Genomic DNA, 16,476 nt, shown 5'->3' with positions numbered 1-16,476 from the left:
CACCACTGTCAACAGCATGAATCTCTCAGCTCCACAGGAATCGGAGCACTTAGTTTGCATGCACCAGCCACAGGTCTGCCCACGTCTCATTAGTGAATGTATTTCCCAGTCAGTCATAGCAGTTCTACTGAACCTTGTTCCTTGAAGACGTTTAGCCTGATATGTACTAACTACTCTCAAAATGACATAAATCTATGATGGCTCTGTCTGCACTAAGGGTATGTTTATATTTCAGAGTTCTGGCTGATTCAGTCACTTCCCAAGCTCTGCTCTTAGCCTCTTAGAATTCATTTTGCTCTGAGTTAGCAGAACAACTGGGGCATGGGCTTGAGTTCAGGTTTTGCTTTTGCTGGTACTTGCACACAACCCAGCTCTCAGTATAAAGGCAAGCTGAGCAAGCCCCCAGCCTCCTCCCTCCCAACTCCAGCTGGAAGATGCTTTGTTTCTCTCCTTCTTCTCCCAGTACGGTACCACCTGCCAAGTTCAGTGTTTAAATACCAAACATTCGCTGTTTCTTCAGCATACAGAAGGCTGAGTAATCAGGTGAAGTTTTTGTGGCTTACAGTCTGAATTCCTGCATTACATTCTCATTAAAAAGTTCTCGCTGACAGGCTCCTCCAGAACTGCCTATGTTAAGAATAAGGAAGCCCATTTTAGTTTTACTTACATAAAGCATCACTCTTGTATCACACTGCCAAAGACCACAGTTCTGGGCCAGGTGATGGACTGAAATCCTGGGTAAACACACAGACACCTCAGTGCAGTTTCAGCACTCGGTCTCATGAGATCTCTGCCCCTCCAACTGTGCCCATGCAGCAACTCCATACAGTCTCATGGAGCCAGGAAGCAGGCACAAAAGCTCCCTGCTAGCAGGGCAGTTACATCCTAGGATGAGACATGCTGGGTTGGCAGAGCAAAGATTACCTTAGATAGCTATCCTAGCCTACCCTCATGGCTTCCAGCCCTTCAGGCACTACAGAAAGTGCTGCTACCAATAAGCAACTTGCTAAATCTGTTTCTCATATCCAAACACATTACATCAACAAGAGCATGTTTCTGCTGGTATGACAGACTTTAGATTAGTCAGTACAACTACTAGCTTCTAGGCAAAGATGGCGATTTGTAGAGGGAGCAGGAAGACAGCAATCAGGAATTACATGTGCACTTCAGATCTGAGCAGTGCAACAGCACTTGTATGGTTCCTCTGTGCCCGGCTCTCCTTCCTGATCTGGCTGTGTCCCAGAACTGGTTCAAGAAACCACATCCCTAGGTGCCATCCCTATGCCAGCAACAATTTATAATGCAAATGTGACCTGAATGATGCAAGCCATATGAGCAGAAAGGGCTTTTCAATCTATGCCAACAGCACTGTGCTACTCTGGCTTTTTCTTCCATCAGCTGTGTTATTCCAGATACTTTCTTGAGGTGTCTACTGAAATAGAACAGTCAAGCATAGACCAGGACTATGATATCCAAGAGAAAAAGAGAATGATACACATACTTTAGAAGACAGAATGAAAAGTTTCAAGAGAGATCTAAATTATAAACACATGCACATATATGTATAGACCACACCACAATTAGAGCTACTCTTGCCAGAGAGAACCAAAATGAGTACTTTCATAGAAGTTATACTTTATCTTAAGTGGACTTGTTGAAAGCACTTTGTATTAAATAAAGCTGTAGAGGTTTCACCCACTTGGAGAAAAGGCACTGGTATTGCAGCAGACTGGTAGACAGCCAGAACAACCAGTTTAAGTGTATTTTTCCTCTGCAGTTTTCAGTATTTCTAAGGAGATAGCCTTCCTCCCATTGACTGGGAAAGACAGGGTGGAGCAGCTATAAAAACACAGACTAAGAAAAAAATATCATTTCTCTGTGTGTGTGGTTTGTTCGGGTTTTTTTAACTCATTTTTAAATGTCCTTTTTTCAAAACTCTAGTGGAGCAAGATGTGGTTAAGTGCAAAGCCTGTTGCTCACAAGTGCCCAACTTGAAGCTTTTCCTACAGAGCACCTGAGGTGAAGCTGGATACTGCTCCTTCAGCAGACGGCCAGCCAGTCTGAGCCCGTGTACTTCTTTCCCCTGCACCATGCTTTGAAACAGTCTTCAAAGATGACAGCTGGCACAACACGGAGCAGGATGTCGTGCCAACTATCCACAGTATAGTATTTCAGCTTATCACCCATTCCTTTGAAATACCAACCTCAAAATAAAACACTTCATCAAAATGTGGATTGTTGGTCTTCTTTTTAACTTTAGTCTTTTTGGCTTCTGATCTGAATTAAGGAAACAAAATAAACAAAAAAAAGGTTGAGAAACAACATTAGTAGAAGTGTGATCCTAGAACAGAGCCACTGAGGAAGAAATAGCCATCCACTTGATCTATCTGATAAAACTGGAATGCCATGTGGCTCCAGCACAGCAAAGCACAGACACTTGCACACATTTAAGAGAGAGATTCAATGCATTCCTGTTTCTCTAAAGTGGCAGCAATCACATTTTGTTATCCCATTTTAAACACAACTCCTTGAACCCTTATTCTATCACTTGCTTGACATAGCAGAATCTTTTATCTGTACAAAGCAACTGGCAAGAATGGGGCTCTGAGCAGCAACATTTGGAGGATGGTCTCAGTCTTGACATGACTCAAAAATTCCTCATACTCTAAAAGCACAGGAGACAAAGACTAGCATAGCTATTTCTGTGATTCGTATTTTATAATTCTGCTCTGAAAAATCAATCACTGCTTTTCAGTGACAATCAAAAAATCCATAATGCTTTCTTCAGTAAGAATGTTTTTCTGCTGTCTTACCATCCCTTCCTGCAGCACCAGCAGCACTTAGCTAATATAGTGGTGAATTATTATGAGCAGTGCTGAGCAGAAATCTCTATTTCTACTGTTCTGTAGGTGTGAGACGTGGCAGACCTCCTCCCAACCACCCACCAGGCCTGACCAAGTTCAGCAGTGCCCATTCATCTCCTACGGGCTGTGCCATCCGTCTGTGCCTGCCTTTGAGAACACAGACATTGACTGCTTGGTGCTGGGCTCAAGCCAGCACAATGCATTTCTCACAGGCCAGCCAACAGCTGTTTGATGGCTTCCAAATGTTATGAACCTATGCTTGATTTGCTCTCGCTACCTACAAGAGAAAAGCTGCGTGCTGTCCTGTGTCACCAATCTTACCCTACAGCTCTGCAGGCATAGATAAAACAGACACAGATGGAGAGGCACATCAGCCATGTGGAAAACTGACCTCCTAATCATTTCATCCCAGAAGCCATGGTTCATTTCTCATGCACCAAAGCTGCTTAGATAGCTTGTGACTGCTTATATTCACTGGACAACTCTATGTATTTCATAGAGGTCAAGAAAAGCTGGGTCTAATTCCCAGTGCTGCTACAGACTACCCGTGTGACTTGAATGGGCCTGTCCACCAGTACACAATATTTTTCCATCTATAATATAGGCACTGAGAGAGTTTTGGTCAGGAAGTCTGATGACTCTAAGTACAAATCACACAATAAACAGCAGCACATTTGTCAAAATTTTTATGCTTGGCATTGCATAACTGCAGCTGAATAAAGCAGCTTTCCTACTCTAAAATGAGAGGCACTAGAAAATCCAGAGAGGAGAATGATGTACAGATTAAGAATATCCCACTATTCCTAGAAGAAGCTGAGAGATAAGAGAGACTAATCTCCTCCAGGACACAGGACAGATTGCCAACCCCATCTCATCAGTCACACTTGCCAATCAGCCTCTTTACTGATAAACCCATCTGGGAGGGGTCTGGGAAGCAGGATGTAGAACGGGAGGCGATTAAGGCAGCACAATTATTGAGCAATTACAAAGCAGTGAATGGGAATAAGCTGCATGCTGCTTGCTGGAGATAGGAGGCAAGCCTTCTCCCCCCACAAAAACCCAGATAGGAATAGGATAAGGCTATACTCCTTATTCTGAGGAGAGTACATTATCAACAGTCATACATTAGCCAGACTGGGGGACAAAGGGAAGCAGACAAAGGGAAATTTGGACATTTGAGGGCTAGTCAATCAATCTCCTTACAGTTTCAGTAACGGCTACCCAGCCAGTCATTTGAACCTAGTTACAGGCTTAAAATGAAGTGTACAAGTCAAATATCCAAGTCCATTAACGGAGATAAGGCACAACACACCTAGACAAAGATGAAGAATACAGACAAGCTCAAAGACTTCTCTGCATGCAAGGTAAATATTTGCCAAGAATGCTTCTTATTTATAGTATTTTCAGTAAACTGTTGTAAAACATTATTAATAACCCATGCTACCAAATGTGATTCTTTGAGGTCACAGCAGAGCTGTTTTGTTTCTAAAATGACACAGATACAAAAGACGACCAGATAAGCAGAAACAAAAGTGACATCCAACAGCACACGAAATTTTTATAACAGATGGGAAAACTGAATCCCAAATTTAAACTGAGAAGTATTATGCAGAATCTCATCACCAAAACCTCATTCCAAGTTTTATCCATGCTATTATGTGTGCATATATCAAATTACAGGACTGAGCCATCGAGGGTTTTTGACATACACATTGATTTGTCACACCTTGAAAGTAAAGACATTCTAAATATTCACATGCAAACATGCATACTCGGCAAGATGTTGATGTATTCACATTTCTCTTCCACCCTGCCCAAAATTGGGCAATGGATTTGCTCAAAAACTGGCCTCCAACTGCGAGGTGAGAAGATGCATAAATTAAGACTAACCACAAATTATATTCTCTGGGATATTCAAATTATTCTGAGATTATTCAGATCTTTACATAAATCAAAACTGAAACAAGTCTCAAATTACTTACTCTAGCATAATTCAGTAGCTCATACACACCCCCCAAACACTCAACATACTCTAGCAGTGCCTAAATACTCCCAGCTGTCCATCTGAGAAAGCAAATTTCTAATTGACAAAGGAAACAGAAACCATCCTTATAAAATGGAAGCTCTTGAATGTGCAATACTTGCCTGGAGGGTCCTGCTAAGGTAACAGTGGCATAGGGATCACATTGCCCATTCACAATGGGAAGCCCTTGGCACTCCAAAACTCTAGAAAACAAGAAAATTAAGACAAATTAATTAAATGGAAAGAGACTGGAGTGAAAATTAAAGCAAAGCGTTTTCATAGTTTTCTTTTCATAATACTTTACACTAGGGAATTGAAATGTCACTAAGCCGAAACATTTAATTTATACCTGAACTTGAAAACAGATTTTGTTCTTAAATACTAACTTTAGTAGGGTCAAAAATACTGTTAAATGACTGAGAAACCCTAAGTCAAAGGATTCTTACTATGCAAGCTCAGCAACTGAAGGTTCATGAAGTAGGAGTCTGCTGTCAAGATGGGAGCTGTCAGCACTTTAAAATTCTGTGACAACTTATTCACCAAAATACATAACCAGAATTTACGTCTGTAACAGAACATTAAAAAAACCCCACACAGACAGATCCCAGGAGTAGTTAAGTAACTTCTCAGAATAACATTCATGAAGACCTCAGTGCTTTTGCAAAACTTGGCATGGGCTTATTTGTAAAGGTGTGTTAATTACAGATCAGGAAACAACATGACACAGCCAGCCTTCTCCATGTTCAGCAGCTCTGCAGTCAAGTAGTAACAGAGACATTGAAGGGACAAAATGGAACAAACTGGGGTTTGCTGCACACAGTGGTGGGAAAGCTGCACTTTTGCACTCTCATTTCAACATCTCTTTGGAGGAAAAAAACCCCAAAGTAATAGGAAGAAAAAACCCAACACGGCTCCCCCGAAAAGTGAAAAAATGTTGCATGTTTCAGAAGTTAAAACCTACTGAAGAATGCAGTACCATCTGGAAACAAAGACAGACAAGTCGGTTTCCAGGACTCTCTCTCCTGCAACAAGTTCTGCTTCCAACAGGTAACCTGCTGGGCTGATGTATTTGTACAGTTTTAACTGAAAAATTTCAGTGAAGACAAATTGTGAAGCTCTTTGGGCAAGTCAGTAGTACTACCACTGCAGTGTGAAATACCATGCAAAATTCTGGGTGCTGTAACATCACATGAAAACCAATATCCTTTTTACTGTTTTCAGTGACAGTAACTTCAATGCAAAACAATATTAAGATGACCAATAGAGAAAAAAAAATCAGTAACAGATAGTGTTCCACAATTTCATCCACAAGGCAAGTTATTTGGTAGCACACAAGGTAGACTGTAAATACAGCTTAACCACAGGCCTATTACTACTTACTCTCCATAAAGGGAGAAAAAAAGTAATATTCTGCATCAATACAGGAACGATTTTTGTACCACAGATGGTACAGTCTAGATACGTTCATACACAGGTAGCTGAAATAATACATTACATTCATAGCTGAACTGTCCTACCCATGGCTCCTCAGAATGAAGGCTAAGCTATCTTTCAATATAGACAGCCCCCAAAAACTCTCTCACCCACAAGCTTCTCAGTTGCACAGCCCTAACCTAGATGACTCCTCATTGCTAATTCACTAACACCAGTACAAAATTATGTTCTGTTTTCTGGAGATGCAAGTGAAATCATAGATGAAAACCACAGAGAAAGTTAGGAAAAGCCTGGATTGCATAGGCCATGTGCTGCTTTCATTTCTGGACTTCTATTATTTCACTACGAGTTTACCATCCACACAGAGAGAATTTAGAAGCCTCTGAACCACCTAGTTTGACCACATATCTGATATTGCAGAGTGCTACAACACAGACAGTGAAATTCAAGCCACAGATTCTACACCAGCACCAGCTGGAAACACATGGTGCAAGCTTCAGGAACCCTCAAAATCAAGCAGTGCACAAAACACGTGATTTGGTTGCCTCAATGCAATGCATACAGTGCCATTTGAGATGACTTAGTTTCTTCCACCATCCCTTGCTGCTGCTCCAGAGAGGCAGGAGGTACCCATGAAACATGTAAATTTGTGAGCTCCACATCTCGCAGAGGCCTCATAAATATACCAGATGCCTGTTTTCAAGCAGCCAAATCCTACTCCAAATTCACCCAGCCTACCTTACAGAGAAAGTGTAGAATAAGCTTTTTCTTTGTACACGTAATAATACAAATACTCAAAATTGTAAGGGAAATGCCACTTTTTAAATCTAAAAAGGGCACGTGAGAACAGAAAGAACACTACGGAGAACTTTACACTGTAGCCATCTTATAGAGTATCTGTCAGTGCAGGAGGAAAAACCAGTAAGTACCAGAAGAAAGTTTTTATGGAGAGGCAGGTGCAGCTTGATTTTCATACAAGTAAGGGACAGACCACTTTCCTTCCACTGGTCTTTATACTAGTAGGACCATATTCAGAGCAGAAACACTTTGCCAGTGAGCTACAGCAGGACTGCTGATAACTCTTTCAGGATGGCAGATGTAGCTTGAACAGATTCCTATTTAACAGAACAACTGTACAACAAGTGCCAGTGTCAAACCAAACCCCCCTGTTCTAGTGCTTCCTTAAAGCAGTCTGAAGTTCCTTAAAATGAAATAGTAACTCAATGGCTTTATAGAAGTCAGCCAATTTTCTGCTGCTGATGAATGGCTTCCAAGCAAGCTCTCATCCATATGGGAAGAACTAGGTGAAATTTAAACAGTCAGAGCATGTGGCCAGAGAGAGTATGACTCCTGTTTCAGTAAAAGCAGTTCTTTCCAGAGTATGTAGAAAGTGATCCCAGAAAGTATAATCTACACTAGAGGACATACAGTTTGCAAATCACTACACAAACAAAACCGAAAATTAAAAAAAAAAAAAACACAGATGAATTTGAATGATGAAAAGTGTGAACTCACCCAAACAAAAAATATGCATACCCTAACTGTACACATATACAATGACAGGATCTATTCTAATATTGCCACATAGAAGAATTTAAGGTTTTTCTTGTGGATAGCCCTCTGTTACCACATCAATCATCAGCAATGGCTAAAAAGGCAAGCAGTATCACCAGCTGGTTGGAGAGAACACAGCAAGGTACATCACCAGATGCCTACGATTTGAATTGTGTGTGCTCTCCAGAACACATGGAGAAGAACAACAGATGGCTTCTAATCACTCATAGCTCTCCCAGGTCTGTACTCTCCAGCTCAGAAAACAGAAGTTACCCATCCACAAACAGCTTACAAAATCATGAATTGTGTGAAGAACATTTCCTCACAAAATAAGAATTATGGGGCACACAATGAAATTACCAGACAAAGTTTAAAAATAAACAAAAGGAAGTACTTTTTCTATACAATGAAATTGCAAAACTTATTGTCATGAAGTGTCGCGGAGGCTGAAAGAATACGTGGATTAAAACCAGCACTACAAGAACTCATGGAGTGTAGGTTCGTAGGCAGCTATTAAAACTTAATGGTTCAGAAGCCTCCTTCAGCTCAGGAAATCCCAAATTGCTGATCAGGAAGGGTGCAACACTGGAGCAATCATACCACTTGAAATATCACTCACCAGCAAGTACCAGAAACAGTACCAGGCTAGACTAGACGGGCATTTTACACACTAGGTAAGTTGTTCTGTTCTCAGGGGAAAAAGCAAAAACAAAAGGAAAAAAAGAAAAGGAATAAAACAAAATACACAGATGTTCTTGTGCAGTCATGATGACTTAAGAGTAAGATGCTTCTTTGTGCACAGCTGGAATAAGAAAAGCAAAAACAACCTTGAAAGAAAAAAATGTGGAAAAACAGGAAACAGCCAACAGATTGTATCACAAGCCTTTCAGGTAATTTAAAAGCAGTTATTGTTTAAGAATGCTGAAGAAATCAGGCAAAAGACTGAAGACTTGGGATTTTGAGGAAGGAAGGCTGTGTTTGGAAATACGCTCATTCTGGTTCTTGTCTCTTACAAAGCATTATGAGGAGAAACAATAAAATTCAACAATGCACAGGTCTGGTTGCCTCATATTAGAACACTCTCCTTAGCTACAGGATACTGCAATGTTGGGGCTGCTTTTGTTACAGCCATTTTCTTCAGTCATGGGAAAGTTGCTAAGTCAATTAACGCTCCTCCTCTCCCAGCCTGGTACCAAAACACTGCCTTCACTTGGAAAGCAGGAAAAGAGCTAGAAAAAAATGTCAGCTACTCAGAGACAATAAAATGGAATCTCAATTCTGCAACATGGCCATCACGTTATTTAGACTGACAGTTCATATCTAGATTAGATGAAAAAGAAAAAAAAGAGTGGAATAAAGGTATCATCTTGGGTGTTACAGCGGCGATACTGCAACACGTGCATCAGACAACGAGGCCCGTGGAAAGAAATATATATGGATGGATTCTTGATAGCTGTTTCAGAGATGTTTATTTCTCCAGCTGCATGGCCGGGGCTCTGCCCAGGAACTGTTCCAGTCACAGGACCCGAGGGTCCTTCTGCCCGCGCAGGGAACACAAACCAACCCATGGGAACGAGGCTGAGCAGGGGCAGGGAAACGCCGTGTCTGTGCCCTCAGGGCCCCTCTGCCAGGACCACATGGCAGGGGGAGGAGACCCCAACACTTGGGAAAGGGAGGCATAGTGGGAGGCATTGAAGAAAGCCAGTAAAAATAAAACACCCTTGCTCTAGTCATCTGCAAAATTAACTTAACTTACACATACTAGAATAATGAAAAAAAGCCTAGACAACCAAGATCATTCAAGAATTACAAGTCAACTCATCAGACCCTGGAGAAAAAAAAATTGTCTGGTGGCTGCCAGGATCTCTTCTACCCAACTGGTAATTTCTCACCATTAGCTGTCTGGAGCCCAGCTGGGATAGAGTGAGCCACCCCTCACAGCTTGCCTGGCTGGGCAGAGCTAAGGTTAGTGCTGGGTCATATGAGAAAACTCTCAATGCAGCTGCCTCACTATATTTTGCTTGTGGTTTATAAAATGAATAGGTTTCAAGAAACAAGGCAGTTCAGTTTTCAACGTGGCTCATGACCAAACCTTCAGAAGAGTAAATAAGCTATGGAAAATTCCCAGTGGGTAAGAGAAAAACCTCAAAAACCTAAACATACCATAAGCATGCCCTTGTGCCTACAGAAGCTGAGAGGGTGGCAGGAGCAGAAGATCTTGAAAAAAAAAAAGAAAGATTTTTCAACAAAGACTAAGCAGCTCATATCTGACAGCACAGGCATTTCCTCTGCCTCTGGGTAGCCAACTAAGCAGTGTGGGCTGTAATCTCTGACAGCCCCTACACAAACATACTCAAAACGAGGCTTAACACAGGTGAGCAACACCAGAATGATCCAAGCCCACAGGCATTCCATGCTCCTTCCCTGAAACTGCAAAAATTGTTTAAGAATTACAGGCTTTGTGATTAGTCCAAGATGCACATGTGTCATCAGCCTCCTTGTGTGTCAGAATGGACAACCAAGGCAAAAACAGACAAAGAAAAGAAACCAGAAGAGACATAGCTGTTCTTAAAACTCGTATGTGTATTTATTCTTTTTCCAGAATAAATCACGTCCAGTCTACCAAGTCAGGCTCACTTGTTTCCCCACTTTCAGCCTAGGGGAGGGACTAGCACACCATTCTCACTCTCTTTTCTCAAATCAGACTGTTTTCTCACTGTGATTCCTCAAGAGAAAATAAATACATCAATTTTTTTTTCTATACAACTGCTTTCTATAGCTGTACAATGTGTTTTAATTGCTTGGTTCCAGGGATCAATATATATACTTTGCAATTTTACTCATCTATCTTGCCATTCCTCTATTTCCAGCCTCTGTATGTTCCACCTCTCTTTCATTTCTTTATCTTATTTTCTTGGCCATACTCGAGTTCTGCTCTGCATTATTTTAAAGATGAGAGACTTCCTCCTTGCTTGCTCTAGTGATCTAATGGTTACTTGAACACTCAGTACTTTGTGAGGTAAGCCTGACCAGACAAGCACCAACAAAGCAAACTTGTGGTAGATTTGTCAGAACTGTCATCAAAACAATGCATCTTTGGCTTATGCTAAGTACTTGTTTGGTAAAGTACATTCCCCAGAGCTGGGTATATGACTTAGCTTCTCAAGTCTCTCTAGATCTCTTTTTTTCCTTCCCAATTTTTCTTTTCTACTGACTAGAGTCATCTCGTAATATATGTACTATCCTGAGTACTTTGTCTTCCAGGGATAATAGAACACCTCTAAATAGTCTCTCCTTGTGACTGGGCTTCTCACGGCACATAAAATAAGGCTATTAATCTTTAACTTCATAATAGAGCAGTCCAGTCTTTTTTCCTAGTCTGACAGCAAAGAGGTGGTGTCCTTTCCTTGCAATGTTCAGTTCATTCCTGAATGTTCTTTTCTTTCGGTGCAGCTTTGCACCACGAGCTGAGCTCCTTACTCATTCCCAGTGGTTTAAGAGGAACTTTGATGTAATGCTGCATGACAGATTTTCATGTACACCTTGGCCAACCTCACATCTGTGTGGGCACATGGTAGCTGCTCTCAGACCAGTGAACTGACTTATGCCTTCCACCACAAGCAGGAATTATTACCAGGCCTCCTCCTTATTCCCTTTATCATAGCCTTAATAAACCAGTTATATTCACATGTTGCAGAGGGGCTTTGAATGCAACTGCATTCACCACTAATAAGCAGAAAGGTGCTATGTCTAGCTCAGAAAATTCCCTGAATCTTAAATTTTTGGAGGCCAGGAGAGTGTGTCACTGTATGACTGCTCTCATAATTCTTCATCTCCTAGACAAACTCAGCATCCTGGGCTGAGTCCGACCAAATGCGACATCTGAACTGCTGTTTGTGCACCTTCAGACAAGCCTTGCACTTCCCCTTCACTCCCACAAAGTAATCTACTGGATCTCCACTGAGGACTTAACATAAACACACAACCCATTTTTGTCAAGAGGCTGACCAAGTGGCCAGTTTCTTCCAGAATAAGACAAAAATTTTTACAGTTGACTCAATCCTGGTTTTAAATTCCACTCTGCCTTCATCATCAAAGATAGAACAATTATTACATCCCAATCTTCTCAAAATTTCTTTACCAATCTATACTCTGACTTTAACTTGACCCTGTCCCCACAGAACAAGGAGGCTAAGAATACTGAATCCACACATTGAATCAAATCCTTGTCCTCTGGATGATCATCTGAAGCTGAAGGATCATGCCCACTCCCAGTAAGTGAACTCCAGTAAAAGAAGAATTCAAAAGTCCCCATTCCTTGACTTTCAGAAGTGGTTGGTCTATTTGCACCAAAACAATATTTCCTGCTATTCTTCTCACCTGAATGTTGTTCTGTACTGTGAACAGACCAGTTTCCTCTGGTAGCAGTTCTCACATCCCGGGAATTGCCTGCAATGATGTGCTCTGGTTCACCTTCAAGTTATGTCCCGCACAGACACAAAATGCTACAGCACTGTATAGTGTCTGGTGACCACTGACCATGTCACTACAGTAGAATGAACCAGGGAAAGGAAAGGATGGAACAATGTCCAAGTGGATATAGCCATACTGAACAGAATACATCAATACTTGCTTTATCATCGTGAGTTTTCCAGACATTTTCCCATTACATTCTTTCATCTCTCCAGGAAACCTGAAACCAGAGACTTTACTCAATCCTCATCCACACTGCTGCTCTCCAGTCTATCCTCCCACCACTCTTACTCCCCCTCCAGGAAAACCACTCTCCTCCAGGAACTCCAGCAGTACCTTATTTTCCCTGGATAATACCCTCCTCCTTCTGAGTTTACTTTGTGAACAAACAAGTTCTGGCTTACAATCAAAAATAAACACTTGCCATCTCCTTAACACTGGAGAGGATTAACAATTAACTGGAGCTACTTCCCCCCCCTTCATATGGCAATGCATTCTGCCACATAGGTCTGTGGCACTAAATGAAATCCTGACCCATTCACACAAATGGCACTTCACCTGGACCAGCAATTTACTCAATGCGTATTCCCTTAGAATAAAGACTGTACAGCATTTGAGGCATTGACTCTGAAACACTTATATACAAAGTACATTAGACACTCAAAACTACTCCAACAGGCAACTATTTTGGGTTTTTTTTCCCCAAAGCCTCTATGGCAAAAGCACAACAGAAACCTTGAAATTGAGATTACAGCTGCAACCCCATGTAAGCACTACCTTTTCTTCCCCATTTCCAGTTCAGTTGAAAACACAGTCCAGAGAACTATTTAAACATGTTCTTAAACCCATGTTACCCTGAACAGATTCCTTCCTAAACTGACCTGCAACAATTTTTGCAGCCTCATGCACCACACAGATTAGCTTTTGGTCTTAAGTGGAAAGCTCTGTATGCTCAAAATTTCTGTCTCACACACACAATTCTTGTTAACACAAGGCTGTCAATGATGATTTCCTTCAGAGAGAGCAAAGGAAGAGGAACTGACTGCTAGTGTCTGGGTTCAAGCAAAAATTTCTTTTGCAGTTATTTTACTGAAGATATTTTATAGTAAAACAGGGACAAATATTCATACAAAGCCAACAAATAACATATAGAAAGCAAGTGAAAGCTAATGAGCACAGCCCCTACTTCCCTATTCTAAACCAAATCCTATTACAGATATTACAGTAAAACTACATCCAATGCAAAAAAAACCCCTACTTCATTAAATATAAGGAAGGGACATATACATCACTAAAACCAGTATCACTTCAAATAAACTGCAAACTTCTCATGTCATTAAACATCTACACATTTAAAAACAGATTTTTTTTCTGCTATTAATATGGGAGCTGTCCTCCACAGTATGGTTCAAAACATCCCATTTGCTTCCCAATATCCGCTCTAGAAAGACCTTTAAAAGCACACATTTACGGAGTACCATCTGTACTCTCTACTAAAGAGACCAGACTAAAAAGTGTGTGTCAGTCATCCTGTTCTCGCAGGACATGGACTTAATCCATTAGTAGTTAAGCCAGTTTATGAGCCAATTAAAGGAAAGTTGCAAGCTTCCTAAAAGCCTCTTCAGAAAACTCTTCAGATATGTCAATATTAAAAAATGGTTAAATTATCCCTTATGACAGTGCCCTGAGGCTTTAAGCAGAGACACAAGCTCACTGAAATTTTGAACCACACTGACTTAGTGACTATTCCTGGCACTGACATCATCATTTCCTTCTGCCTTGGTCTCAGACTGGCAACCCCAGCTATTAACAGGGAACAAGAGCTTAACAACAGGAGAGAAAAGAGAAAGGCTAAGCAAGGAGAAGTTATTTCTAGTACATGCTGATATTCAGAGAAGACAAAAGACTCAAATAAAAGTTAAAGCAAAGCAAGCAGTATATAAAAATAATAATGGAATAGCAGAACAAAACTAGAGGTACAATCAGGAAAGGATAAATGTGCTTAATGATGGTACTATATTGATTCTTGTAGGGGCAAGTGAAGAAATTTGAATTTCATGCAGTATGGCAGGGAGCCAAGGAATGGGTTAACACATCAAGGCAGTTGCAGAAGCTAAAGCAGCACAGTGGGAAATGCAAGAGGAATGAAGCACAAAACAGCAACAATTACAGTACACAGCAAATTATTAGAGCCCAGCCAGCAGCTTTAGCTGAGCCGACTGCAGCCTGCAGCAATCCTAAATGGAAGCAATGAGATCCTGTCTGTACAGGCTGATAAGAAAAGAAAGACCAAAAGGCAGCATGGGAGTCAGAGGCAGAAAGGCTCCTATGGCTAAATGATGAAGCCAGACTATGACACAAAAATCTCCCATGTAATTTTTATTTGCTTGGAAAGGTATATTGGTCTGTGTATGGGATATACAGGTTTTATGGAAAGAAAACTGCAGTGAGATCTGACTTGAGACCTGTCCAACTTTAACCTGCTCCCAGGAAGGAACTGCAGGCACACAGCACAATCCCACCTGTCACTGTGTACGTGCACGAGCACATAAGCAAACAAAACAAGCTGCACGAACGTGTCCTGACTTTTCCCCTCCACCAGCCACAGGAGGCTAGAAGCATCTACAACTATTAAATGTTTGATACCCACATGAAAAGAAGGAAGACAAAATGAAGAAGCTGTTGGAATGACTGACATTCATCCCTAAGACAGAGTGTGATACATGGCAGAGCAGAAGTTACCAAGAAATCACCCAAAAGCTTTTGAGCCTACTGGCAGGAATCTGATTATGAAGTAAAAAGATAAGGAAAAGGTTAAAAGCAGAAGCTTTAAAGAACTTATGACAGAGAGAAGGAAATAAGGCACCCTGGTGGGGAGTGGGTAGGTGTGAGTGTGAGAGTGGGGGTATTCAACTCTAAGAAACAAAAGAGCTAAACAGAAGCAGCTCGTCCTACGGCTTTCCTGCCTAGCTGGTGAGCAAGAGTTTCCTCCCAAGAAACAAGTCAAACAGATATCCCAGGCTGGCCACAGACAGTAATTTAGACATGCTGATAAGTGATCTGAACTGACAGACACCTGGAACAACTGGGAGAACATGAAGAATAGCAAATTGGAAAAGAGCATCTAAATCACATGCCATTACACATTTGAACCACAGGGCCCAACAACCCAGAACTCCTGGGCCAAGAGAATGCATCAGCTGAGATGGGGGATGGACACAGGAATGGAAGACAGGGGAATTAGATGGTTTAATGAAAGCCATAGCACCAACAGAATGTAAACCCAGCCAAGCTTCTTCTCGTCCCTACCCAATCCAAGTATAATGATTTCTCTACTAAATAAATTACTGAATACTCTTCCACATAGATTTTTCACATCATATGTTTAATTAGATGTAGTAACAAATACACCTTTCTAAATGAAAGCAAAACAAAAATAGGTTGCAATTTATAAAGAAAAGAAGTAATTATTCGTGGAACTGCAAAGCAATCAAAGGTGCCTTCAAACACTTCACAGAGACTAAAATCTTCTGTAATGAGAATGGCTTGGCATGCCTGAGGTAGGTGGAACCTTTAATGCTTTAAAAAACTCAACTTGAAACAACTCAGAACAACTCTTGATTACATTTATGTGAATAATCAGACAATTTTGGATCTTGATTAACAATAATTATTATTAAAGGGCAGTGATTTTTGCTACACTTTGCAATACTTTCATTAAGGAATTCAAATTAAGTTGATTCATCAGCCCTGCTGAGACCTGATGGCAGTTATGTTGCCAACTAAGTTCCAAAGTAATGCTGATACACTGAATTTGTTTTGATAAGAGAACTGGGCTAAGGCTATACAAATTGTGTCACAATGAACACAAAAATGCTCTCCAACTAGAATTCACAAAATAATTTTAATAACTTGATTCTGTCAAGATTTACATATCTAAAAAGATGTTAATGTATCTCATTCCGATTACGGACAATGAAGTAATCGAACACAGGAGGCAAAAAATAAAAAAACACGTGGTATTTAACACTAAAATCATGGCATTATAGCCTCAAAAACTGCCCTTTATTTAAAAAAATATAAACCCAACCCAAACCAGAAAGATTCCATTTAAATCAGATACACCAA

General features: G+C 40.9%; 1 protein-coding gene across 2 annotated transcripts in view; it reads right to left on the bottom strand.

Moving 5' to 3' along the window:
* RASA3 (RAS p21 protein activator 3) overlaps positions 1-16,476 on the bottom strand; it is a 131,365-nt gene that overhangs the window by 28,996 nt on the left and 85,893 nt on the right. For both annotated transcript variants that reach the window (XM_082277551.1, XM_082277552.1), the window contains exons 6-7: positions 5,010-5,090; positions 2,205-2,277 (exon numbers count right to left, since the gene is read on the bottom strand). In XM_082277551.1, the coding sequence (XP_082133677.1) occupies positions 2,205-2,277; positions 5,010-5,090 (154 nt within the window). The remainder of the gene's footprint in view (positions 1-2,204; positions 2,278-5,009; positions 5,091-16,476) is intronic.

This window comes from Coloeus monedula (assembly GCF_965178545.1).
Source record: "Coloeus monedula genome assembly, chromosome: 3".
Taxonomy (NCBI): domain Eukaryota; kingdom Metazoa; phylum Chordata; class Aves; order Passeriformes; family Corvidae; genus Coloeus; species Coloeus monedula.
The sequence above is the reverse complement of the archived record's forward strand: the minus strand, read 5'-3'. Positions and strand labels throughout refer to the sequence as shown.